A 12719-nucleotide genomic window follows, 5' to 3' on the forward strand; every position below is an offset into this window, starting at 1 on the left:
GGTGAAACTGGAGCATTGCATGTGCAGCGCAGATGATGTTTCTTTGGGGGGTGTCTCAGGACAGCCTATCTCCTCCCACACACACACACACACACACGCACCCCCCCCCACACACACACGCCCACCACCAATCCGTGTGTCTGATATCTGTCATTTGTACACTACATCACACTCCCTGTCAACAGGAAGCCTCCTTCAAATTATCCTGACAGGAAGTCATATTTTCTCTTTTGGGGATGCGGGGGTCCCACAAATCGTGCTGTGTAGCCCTAAGTCAGGTGAGGACTAGCAAGGTCCAATTCGATGCGATAGGAGGCGAAAGCCCCGGTGATGAGACCTCAGGTGACGCGGTGGATCACTGTTGCCACGGTAACTGCGAAGGACTGCCGCATGCGAGTTATAATTGGAGCGAGTAAACGGCGGGCACCGGGGAGGGTGGAAGACGAATTGAGGTGAGACTGAGATTGGACGGGAGGACGATGGAAGGTAGCACCTCTCCTGCGCCGTGGCCAGCAGCGGTAATGAGTGGGAGTAAAAGTTTCTTGCTCACGTGGCACACGCACACACTGGGCTTGTGATGTCTGTTAGAAGACGAGATGAGCAATGGTAGAACACCTACACACGTTACAAGCACAGCCGCAGCGAGGGTTAGTAAGGCTTCGGGGAAAGAGGGTGAGGGTTCTATTTTTTCACTTTAAGCCGGTCATTCTCAAAGTGCAGTATGAGTACCACTAGGGGTACGTGGGCTACCTCTAGTGGCATGCCGAACAATCACTGCCCAAGTACAGTTCAGTTGTTTTTAACTTTTAAGTTCAATTTTAAAGAACTGTTTGTTTTTTTGTCTGTTTGTTAAGGCGCCACATGAACAGACGCCGCCAAACGAAGAAAAGAATATCAAACAAAAACAACACACACACGCACCAGGCGTGGTGATCGGTGAAATAAAAACAATATGGGGCACATATCATTGCGTCTGTGCAAAGTACACAACACTTGTTTTATTTTTTATTTTTCCTTACTGCGCCGTGTGTCAGGAGTCCGGCGCCTGCATGTGACGTGGTACAGGTTAAGTCCGTTCTCCACTCCATTTGACTGACTCAGACCAATTGGAACCACGTGGGTTGTTTACATATGCAGACGGGAACTCCGTGGCGGTTAGGCGATGCCCAGCTCTGTGTGTGTGTATGTATGTATGTATGTATGTATATGTACAGTGGGTACAGAAAGTATTCAGACCCCTTGAAATTTTTCCCTTTCTGTGTCATTGTAGCCATTTGCCAAAATCAAAACACACCAACATGATGCTCCCACCACCATGTTTCACTGTAGGGATTGTATTGCCTGTTTTTCTCCAACTTACCACTTAGAACAGGGGTGTCAAAGTCAAATGGACGGAGGACCAAATAAAAAATTTTGCGACAAGCTGAGGGCCGGACTGAGTTCATTGAAATTGTTTTAAATGTCCAGATTGGCTCGGGTCCTTCGCTCCTGCTGATGATGTCACGCTTTATATTTGTGCAATATATTTATTTGCCTCTATGTTTGTCACCCCCCTGGCTGTTGTGTTTTTATGTTCGGAGTTACTAAATAAAAAATACAATAAAGTACATTACTGTTACTTTTGCTAGGTAGCTCGTACGTCACTTCCGCTTATGACCCAAGAAGCCGCTGCCCGTCTTGTGAAACAAGATCAGCAGAACGTTTGCGTTTCTCCTGCCAAACTGGAAATAATTTTGTGGTTGACTCGGGTTGCAAGATTGTATGAACTGTGCATAATGTAAAGTAAAACGGAGAGGATCATATGATTGGTATAATGTCTCCAGCTGAGTCTATTTTAGAGTGGCAAGGTATCGATGTGGGTGCTCCTGTCAGAGAACACAGGCCCGTATTCCACTTGACACGTCTATTTATTGTGGTCTGCAACAACACAGACAAAGAATAACCTAGCAACATCATCCAATGCACATCCGTTAATTAACAATATGTCTAAACATTACAATTCACTGTATTAAGCAATTAAACAGCCCACAGCCAACAATACACATTCACACGTTTCATCACTAGAATAGTTAGCATACTAGCAAAAATAACTAACTAGTGTTCATCAATGTGACATCACTCACGAGAAAACATCTATGCTATTATGTACAGCTAGTTACCTGACACGAACCTGAATGATTAAACTCACCTTTTAACATTTTCACACAACAACAAACGTGGTAAAACACGGGCAATCTGCAACTACTGAGTTTTCTGGCACGAACAAACTACTAGCTAGCTGTGTCGAAGGAGGAAAAAGAAAAGAAACCACGTCTCTCGCTATCAACACTTAGCGCTCGAGGAGCGTTCAATGACTGCTCACAGTGTGGGACATCTCTGCACTACATCGAAACGCAATGACTTTATCAAATGCCAACAATTACTAATAAAACAACGTGAGATTTCTAACAAGTATTTCTTAATAAAGCGCGTTTTACTCCGAATAACTTTTCACCACAATCAGATTCTGAAAGCCACGAAAAGTGACTTGAAGTCTTCAGGTCAGCACGCAGACGACTGAAGGACGATCCTCGCAAAAGTAGCGGTCATGTTCGTTATAACAACAGCCAGGGGGTGGCAAACATAGATGCAAAGAAATATATTACAGAAATAGTTTAATGAATTGGGTTATGTGTTGTGGTCGAATTTGTGTCTTGCCAAGTTGTGTTGTTTCCGAGGTTATTGAATGCATCGCGCGGCTCGCTGGATGGGAGAGGAGCGGAGTAGGAGAGGCGTTGCACTTTTTTGACTGAACGGTTGTCGTACTGTGTTGGCGTCGGCTGCACAGTAGCCGGTTGGACTAATAAAAATGTGATAATTAAACTACGTATGTGTTCTTGGAAGACGGTACAATATATTTTGAAGCGTGATGTCATTGGCAGGCGCGAAGGACCCGATCACATCTGCTACCCTCACTGGTGGAGGGCTGCAGTGATAGTTGACTTCGTGTAACTTTGTCCCATCTCCCTAACTGCATCTCTGGAGCTCAGCTACAGTGATCTTTGGGTTCTTCTTTAACTCTCTCACCAAGGCTCTTCTCCCACAATTGCTCAGTTTGGCTGGACGGCCAGTTCTAGGAAGGGTCGTCCCAAACTCCTTCCATTTGAGGATTATGGAGGCCACTGTGCTTTTAGGAACCTTGAGTGCTGCAGACATTCTTTTGTAACCTTGGCCAGATCTGTGCCTTGACACAATTCTGTCTCTGATCACCTTGGGCAGCTCCTTTGACCTAATGATTCTCATTTTCTCTGACATGCACTATGAGCTGTAAGGTCACCTTTCCTAATCAAGTCCAATCAGTTTAGTTCAACAAAGCTGGACTCCAATAAAGGAGCAGAACCATCTCAAGAAGGATCAGAAGAAATGCTCAGCATGCGAGTTAAATATGAAAGTGAATACTTATGACCGTATGATATTTCAGTTTTTCTTTTTTCATAAATTTGCAAAAATGTCTACATTCTGGTATTTTTCTGTCAAGATGTGGTGCTAAGTCGTTTTGGCAAATGGCTGCAATGACACTGAAAGTGAAAAACTTAAAGGGATCTGAATACTTTCCGTACCACCCGTATGTATGTGTATGTTCATACACACAATATCCTTTGGCTCTTGCGAAAGCCAAAATGCTCTAAAATGGCTGGTAGTGAATGTTAAAAGTCCCAGTGCTATTGTATTGTATGTCCTCACTCATGTCATGACTCTTGTTCAATTAAATTGCTAGTTCAAAACTAACTGTTGTGTAATATAATAGCCTTGTTAGTAATAAAACCTGTTATTTGTTTTTTGATGAACACTTGGGCCTCCTATGCTACTGAAATTTAATGTTGTTCATAAAGGTGATACACAGTGAGCAGAAGTATGTTTTAGGTGGTACAGTACTCGGTGTAAAATGTTGAAGGACCACTGCTGTTGGCTGCGACAAAGTGCTACAACTTTTCATTTCCCAACCTGATCGCAAGGTTTAAACAACTGTAGCCTTCATAATAAAGTTGTCAGTGTGCTGTCATTGCAAAAGGAAAGTTATTTCCTCTGCCAAGTACAAATGTTGTGTTTTCATTACCATGTGTTTAGTTAGCATCATTACACAAAAATGATGTCCACTGATCCCACACGATGAGGAAGGAATAAATCGTCAAGTGTGTTTACTGTTCTTATAGTGTGTGGTGCAGGGGCGATTCTGTGTGTGTGTGTGTGTGTGTGGGGGGGGGGGTGTGTGTGTGTGTAAATGTGTATATGTATGTATGTATGTATATATATATATACATATACATACATACATACATACACACACCGGTATATATGGCACACTCAGCTCATTCAAGTAGAGGTGGGAGGAATTGTGTGGAACAAACCTTTTTGCTGTATTGTTGTTAAAATATTACATTGATGTTATACACATTTTTAGCTTGTTTAAAAAGGATATAAATTCATAAATTAAAAAAAAAAAGTATATTATAATAATGTAATATGCACCACACTACAGGATAATCACTCTCAGAATAATCTTTCAGATACTATCTGATAATTCGGCCTTGCTGACTTTGATCGCAAGAGAGGTAAAATGCTCTACTTTTGCCAGGTTTTATGTGTGTACCCCACTTTAACTGATTTCCAAAAAACAGTTGGGGTGGAGAAACGGATCAAGGAAAATCCCACGTAACCATTTGTTTGTCAACATTGCGAGACAATGCTTTTGAAACAACATACTTCAATTCTTAGTTAATGATGCATGAATCTTAATGACAAAATGCAGGTGCACACTTTGGTGCTGAGAGGGTTAAGCGTTTTTATGAGTGAGGGCAGCCTGCCAGAGTCTCTCCCAGTATAGGTCACATCTCAAGCTCTTGATGGGTTGACCATAATGGAGACCCCTCCCAGTATTGTATTTGTCTGGATCTGCTAGCTCAGCATGACTCATGCATCTTTGCTTGAGAAACACACGGAGCGATCATTCGCAATGTCGAGGTTCTGTTCTCACAACACTTTTTAGTGTTGTTCCCTTTGTCTGCGGCCCTAGCCTTCCTCTGTTTGATAGAACTTGTGTTTTTCACAAGTTCTTTTCTCTCCTCCTCCCCCGTCCATGCTTCCCCTGGTGAAAATTACTCTTGTCTATTTTTACCCACCACTCATAGACCGTTTCAGCCGTTTCCTTCTCTTTCAAGCGGCCTCTTCTTTCCCCTCTCCCACCCCTTGTGCAAGCGTGTTGCATCAGAACGGTTCTCACTCTGTTTTGGAAATGTCCATTTGTGGACATCCATCCATCCATAAAGTATTCGTTTTGTACATTGACATTAACTCATTCACTGCCAGACATTTTTAGACCCTCTTTTACCCTGTTTGAAAAAAAATTGAAAAAATTAAAAATAAATAAATTCCTGGGATTGAATGGCTGGACTGTGAAAAGACATACATTTGTCAATGGCAGTGAATGAGTTAATCACCTCTTACCTTGATTGTGTTTCTCATAGCAAAGCTGCTGCTTTCTGTTTTGATTTTTTGTGTGATTTGTGATCTACAACTCTCAGAAATTATCTTAAAAATAAAATGTACTGCAAAGGCCTCATTAACATAAATCATATTTTAAAATCTTACAGGCGAGAGCTCACTAGCGCCTCCCATCTGGAACACAAATTGGAGTGTTTGTAAAATGGGGCGGGAGCTTATAAACGTACCTACAAGTCCATTGGTTGGCCTACATCCGAGTCTAGATGTTCAATTGGTCGCCTTCCACGTCTGTCTACACTTACTACGACAGCTTGCACCAATGGTGCGTGCCGGTGGGGGGGTGTAAACGAAAGAAACTGTACTACACTCTCGAGAGAGCTTCATTCGAACATCAATCAGTGTTACTGTAATAAAATCAAAGTATACATGTTGTTTTGTCCAAGCTGTGTTGGTTTTCAGAAACAGTTTTTAGATTAGGTCAGCGGCAATGCGCCAATGACTGGAACCAGATAATATTTGCATATGACTGGCATTCCAGTGCACGTTCGGACCAATCAGAAAGGACGGCGGGCACATGACAGGGGGCCGCCCCAGCCAATGGCCAACCGCGATTGGAGGAGGTAGGCGGGACAAAGGCTGGGCGAGGTTGACAGGAGCACGAAAGGGAGGGGGGCAATGCAAGCAAAGCAACCTCGTTTACAACAAGAGGAAGAAGAGGGAGGGAAAAAAAGAGAATAGAACGAACGGGGGGCCGGCACAAAAAAAAAAAAAAAGAGTTACCTCGACCGAGGGTGCACTTTTGTGGATTGTAAAAACCGCCCCGAAGTGGACGACGTGTGCCTGTGGTGTGGTCCGCGAGAAGCGGCTAGCTAAACCTGCGTGTGGACGGCGGCGCTCTGCACTACTCCCTTCTCGGCTTCCGCGGTTGAAACGCTTTAAATCCGAGAAGAAGGAGAAGGACGAAGGAGAGAGGAACGGGCGGTCGGTCGGTGGCGTTTTTTTGTGTGTCCGCTCACCGGAATCGTCGGTTGTCGTCTTGTATCGGGGGCGGTAGTGGTGCTGTCTACATTGGTCAGGTTGTGATGGATGAATGCGCCAGTCAGCGACATCTGCCCGTACCTAGCAAACAGGTAGACACACCACGACAAGACCGTATTGGGCTGGCTCGTTCTTCGCTGTAATTCGATGGAATAGAGCATTCCATTCCGTCGCCTCGATGGGCTGCAACGAGCCCAGCGGATAGTCGTTCGCAAACAGACAGTGGAATTGGGGCCGTGCGTGGTTCCAGTATGTCTTTGTAATTGAGACATGAGAACACCCGCGTCGTTTTGGCGTCTGTCTGTGCGGCGTGTGCGCGACCAGGGGCGTGCCCGAGGACTCGCTCTCGAATTGGGCGCCGCGGCGGTTCGGGCGCTGGTGTTCGCCCGGGGCATATATGCGTAACCAAAAAAAAAAAAAAAGGCAAACCTCATTGGACGCACAACTGGTGTCCATATGTTTGGTTCTAATCAACCTTAAGCAGCTTCGCTGTGTCCAAGGGGCTCAGGTTTTGCGCAGGGAGGGCCGCGAATGGCCCACAGAGACTGCGTAGTGGCCGGGTTGATGTTGTAATCCAGACCGTGGATTCGTTCGGGGCCTCGTTAACCCCTTCAGTGCCACACCGCAGCTCTAATGTAAACAAACAACCACGGGAGGGCATCAGGGGTAATTGGACCAAAGCCAACGAGGGAACCCAGTCTTTGGACCACAATCAACTTTGTTTTTGTCACATTGGAAAGTTTCTACTGCGTTTTGTCCACCTTGGAATCCAAACAATAGCTCTACATTTTCCTCATCCTACTGTGAAGGATGACACGGATACAAACAGAATCCTCCTGTTAATAGATCAACATTTTGGACCAACTCACCATCTCTTGTAGAAGAGACAACACTGAATAAAAAGAGCAAATCATCACATTTTTATTTTTATTTTTGAAGAACAGCCCGGTGACTGTTTTAACTCCACCATGTTCTCATCAGAGAATCGTCAGTATCTTCGCCAAGGATTAAGCATGTTTGGTTAGTCCCTGTTCAATTCTTCATTGCTTGATTGCTACTTATCGATTGAAGTGTGATAGAGTGTGTCAGCTGTATCAATCTAGAATTGCCCCACTTTTTTCCTACAAATGAGAAATTTGCTTCAGTCCCACGACCCCAAGCAGATGCAGTTTCTTAAAAAAGATCTTTTTTTCCTTCCATGTTTTGTCATAATAACCGACAAAAATAATTTCTGTCTTGGCGATATGGTGTATTTATCTTAAGTTTATGTCCTGGGGTAGGGACCGAATTTGTGAAATCGTCCCGAGAGCTGTAAGTGTTTATATTTGTGACTTCATTACTCAAAAAAAGGGATTGTTTCCATTATTAGACGTTGTCTCTTATTCCAAAAAAGGAAATAAAATGTCGGTAATCGAATTTTTACAAAGTCCTACCGCTTTTGAACCGGATTTCAGACAGCTTGTACTTTCTCATATCAAGACCCAAATTCCAAATATGGTTCCTCCCCGAAACTCTTAAGATTGTAGACAGTGGTGCCTTGACTTAGTATTTTTTTTCCAATGACCATGCAGATAACTCAAAACATGTCTAAAGCATCTTCCCCATAGAAATTCATTGAAATGCAATTCATTAGTTTGAGCCCCAAAAGACAAAAAAAATCTACAGATTAATTGATTTATTGACATAATAGTGAGCTGCAGCCCTGAAATAATGAACTAATGTAAAGAATTAAACAGTTTGTGCATCATGACTTGAGGCTTCAATGCCCATTGACATTCTGCTTCATCTTCTGGTGTGCATGTCTTGGCCCCCAGGGGGTACTATAATACAAAACATATACATGAAGAAGACAATCACTTCTAAGATCAATAAGATGCCGTAGCATTAGTATTTTTTTGCTGAGGATACGTAATATATACCTGTGAGTATTATGTCTACATGGATTGTTGCACCGTTTTTGTTAAAGTATTTGTCACTTAAAGTGTTATAATTACCGTAACTTTGATGCTAATCTTGTGATGGTATTTTGCATTGTGTATTACCATCCAGCTAGCAGACTGTTTAAGGTTAAATACACAGTATGGAATTCTTTGTTTTTGTTTTTACAGTAAACTTCAACTGGGACGGGAAATAAACATTGTGATCGATGATATTTTTTTAAAGAATTGTTCATCTGTCCACTGAAGTTCACTACCGCCATCTAGTGTTGTATAAATTATTTTTTTCCTCGTTAGGAAAGACAAAAAAATTATCAAGAGATGGCTAGTATCTCAAAAAACTTGTAAGTTGTTGCTTGTAAGTCGAGGTACCACTTAATGCTGTGCATAAACTAGTAACCTTAAATTCTGTATGGTATATTAATATTGCATTTTTTTTTTTTCAATTCTTGTTTTTTTTTTGTAATGCATCTTTAAAATAAAAAGTTCAATCAATCAAATTATTACAACCAACAGCTCAAAAAAGCAAAATTATGTGCCTGAGACAGTCGATAGATGACCCAATAAAAACTCTCCCAGCATCCATTTGTGGGCCCCCGACCCTCACTTTGCACAAACCGTGTGTCTTCTCTCACAGTGTGGACCAATGTCGAGCCCCGGTCTGTTCCGGTTTTCCCCTGGCATTCTTTAGTGCCCTTCCTCGCACCCACCCAGTCAGATGCCGCCTCTCAGCCGGGGGAGGGCCAGCACCCTGTCAACCACCCCCACGCAACCACGCCAAAGACAGGTTTGACCATATTGTGACTTTTTTGTTCCCTACCCTATGTCGTTTGGCTGGTCCTGCGACTCACTCTCAGGTTCGACTTGCATACACTATCTTAAAATTAGGTATCAGACAGGCACCTGAAATACCTGTTCACTAATTGTATTGACAGCATCAAACGAGTTGCGCTTGTATTTGAAACTTGCGCTTCTCACTATACAAACGTTTTTCTTTTTAGTTTAAAATGGCTTACCTTGTCTAGAATCCCGCATCACATTGTGGCCAAAGGTAGAATCCTGGATGCCGCATGCTAACCTAGCGAGCTAGTTGTAATTGCGACTACTACTTCTTCCATTTCTTCACCTTCTTCTTCTATTTGTTCTTCCATTTTCTTTTGTTGGTTAGCAAATACTTTTGGTGCATCACCATCACCTTCTTTAACATGCGGCATTCACCACAACAAGGATTTACTATTTATAGCACCAAAAGATGCAATAACAGACCAGAATTCTTTATTTGCCCACAATGCGACTCAGGATTCGAGTTAAAGTAAGCCATTTTGAACTAAAAATCTTTTTCATAGCTATAAGCGGATGCTTCGGATCCAACCGGAATTCATTCACTGCTGTCAACACAATCAGGGAACAGAGATTTTGGGTGCAAGACCGAGCTCTACTGCTTTTGGTCTCGTTTTTTGTAAAATAAATATGGCAAAAAAATTCGATTTGTCGTCCAGTGCAAATTAAACATGGTTTTCTTTCTTGTTCATGATGCATTTTTTTTTGACTGGTGATACTTTTTTATTCCAGAGCGATTTTGCAAATCTGCCCTAAATGTGTCTCCTACGTCATTTTCCTCAGACTGTCTGGCAGGGACGGGGCCACCTCCTGAGCCCGCCGAGGCCCCTCAGACTGTGGAGAGGGGTCCCCCGACTCGGCACGCCGCTGCACCCGAGGAGTCGGAGAAGGAGAAAGTGGACACGGAAAGAGAAAGGCCCGACAGTGAGACGGAGAGCGACGTGGATGATCCGTACGTCGTCTTTTGTGCATGTCGCGTTTGCATTCGTCCAAGTAAACACACAATGTTTTTCAACGTCTTACTGATTTTAAAATGTGAGCGATCCCACAAAAACGCTTAAATTTGGTTGCGTACCCCTTTAGCCATTGCGGATGTTCTTGCTGTGGTGGGTTGCGTACCCACACATGCAGTGAGTGAGTGTCATTTTTGCACTTATTTGGGCATCGGAAATGCTCGATGCCAGAACAAAGCAGAGGGAACAAAAGCTGTTCTTCTTTTGCTGTGCGCTATAATCACATCATTGGAGATGAGCTTGTGAAGTGGACTGTGGTTAATATGAAATGCACCTTTCATCTTTAAAGATATTACCGGTAAATGGGTTCTAATAGAAGGCCAGTGCATGTCTCTATTTTACTCTCCACTTGAAGTAACTTGAGTTTTTGTCTCCTGTAGCTTCCTCCCTGGTGTTGTGCCTGAGCAGCCCCTCTCTACGTCTCCTGTTAAGCGACGTACCCAGTCCCTAAGTGCGCTGCCCAAAGATGGGGACAAGAGCAGCCCGGGCAAGGTAATCGTTTTCTCTCTTCTTATGCATTGGACAACCAAGGATGAAGTTTTCAGTGGCGGGGCAGGCATTGTTTAATGAATGTGCTTATTTATCTTGTTTAAAATTAGGCACATTCCTGGCATTAACCTAGAATACTGGATTAATATACTACTGTAATAATGCTGTATGCAGGATCTTATTTACATTTGGAGGGACAAATGTTAAGTTTGTATGGAAAAGGCGCCACTCTTTAATCATGTTATTTTCAGTAACAATTTTGTTGTCGGAAATATTAAAATGTATAGTGATTGTTGTTTCAAGCGGCATTTCAACTCTTATTTTTGCATTGTCTGGAAAGAAAAAATATACATTTTTACTGTGAATGTTGATGCAGTTTATGCTTGGGCAAAAAACAGTTCAAAAGCCTGTGTTTAGTTGACGATAACTAGGGATCAAAAAATCCGAAAAGCAAAACGTCGTCATTTGCTTTTTCTTAAAGGTGGGTTAAAAAAAATGTGATCATCGTACATCTGATTTTATTTGAGTAAAATTTCCATATGGAAATTTGTGCAAAATGACATTGTCATCATTAAATGTTTATTCACAGTAAAGGCATTGGTTTTAAAGTGACTGTATATTTTCACAATGGCCATACAAGTATAAAATTATCACTGTGTGTAAAGCTTGCCATATTCATTACGAACCCTCCTGTTATATTGCCGGTCGAATTATTCCATTGTAAATAGCAAGACTAGAGAAAAAAAACTGTTCCAAGTAATTCATTTGATATATCTGCAATGGAACAGTGAGGAATGGTGCTTAATAAATGAGATATGAAGAACATTTGTTGGGATTATCTCACTTTTTGAATGTTTGAAGAAATGATCAAATTTACCCCAAAAGATTATGTTCCCGTGAAACAAATGTTTGCTGCTGTGCTGCAATAAATTCAATTCCCTGTTCTGAGGATGAAGGGATTTTCCTCGTTGGCATCACTGGTACCCTTCTTTCATGTGACGTATTGTTAAAAAAAATAAAGCCAAGAAAAAGTGACACGCTTCGCTAACTTCATTCATGACAGTCTTTTAGAAGTGTATTTTTGGGTCAAATTCTAAATTGTATGACTTAACCCTCAACATTCAAGGTTCCAATGTCTAGTATTGGAGTCTTCCAAAGTTAAACATTGTTTCCGTCTGTCATTTTTAGCGGGAGAAGGACCACATCCGGCGACCGATGAACGCCTTTATGATTTTCAGCAAGCGCCATCGAGCGTTGGTGCATCAGCGCCACCCCAACCAGGATAACAGGACTGTCAGCAAGATCCTGGGCGAGTGGTGGTATGCCCTTGGACCTAAAGAGAAGCAGAAGTACCACGACTTGGCCTTCCAGGTACACTGATGCAATTTTTCCCATTAAGGCCTAAAGCGCCAGGCTAAACATCTCTCTAAAACCTAAGGTCGTCTTTGGAATCACCCTCCAAAAACCTGAAGTTTTCCCGGAAATTAATCAATATCTCAGCCCCTGTAACAGGTAGAAACATAATTCGAAAAGAAATTGAAAGATTACACGTGTCTTTCAAACTGGCTCAAGTTTATTAATCATTACTGTTTCAATCCAAGATGTAAAAATAACTTATTTCTTTTTATCAGTGCAAGAGAAGCACTATTTTTGATTTTTAAAAATCACGTTGTAAATACCATCCTCTCTTCTGCTACAAAGACACCGATATCGTCATTGTCTACAAACATACTGTATTTTAACCATATATCACATTCGACTGGTTCCACTGGTTCAAAGTCCACATGCGCGTCGTCTTTTTCTTCCATTACTGGCGGACATTACCGACATCCTCAGAGGAGTCACGACACGGTCACGTGTATATTCCGATGCATTTTATTGGCTAGGAGACCGAGAATTGGATTAAAAAAAGAAAATGAAA

General features: G+C 42.3%; 1 protein-coding gene across 5 annotated transcripts in view; it reads left to right on the plus strand.

Moving 5' to 3' along the window:
• cicb (capicua transcriptional repressor b) overlaps positions 1–12719 on the plus strand; it is a 47797-nt gene that overhangs the window by 23771 nt on the left and 11307 nt on the right. For all 5 annotated transcript variants that reach the window (XM_086039343.1, XM_086039345.1, XM_086039346.1 and 2 more), the window contains exons 3-6: positions 9094–9243; positions 10080–10248; positions 10690–10801; positions 11987–12169. In XM_086039343.1, the coding sequence (XP_085895469.1) occupies positions 9094–9243; positions 10080–10248; positions 10690–10801; positions 11987–12169 (614 nt within the window). The remainder of the gene's footprint in view (positions 1–9093; positions 9244–10079; positions 10249–10689; positions 10802–11986; positions 12170–12719) is intronic.

The sequence above is a fragment of the Filicampus tigris genome, chromosome 8 (assembly GCF_054856515.1).
Source record: "Filicampus tigris isolate MCC_2025a chromosome 8, RoL_Ftig_1.0, whole genome shotgun sequence".
NCBI lineage: Eukaryota > Metazoa > Chordata > Actinopteri > Syngnathiformes > Syngnathidae > Filicampus > Filicampus tigris.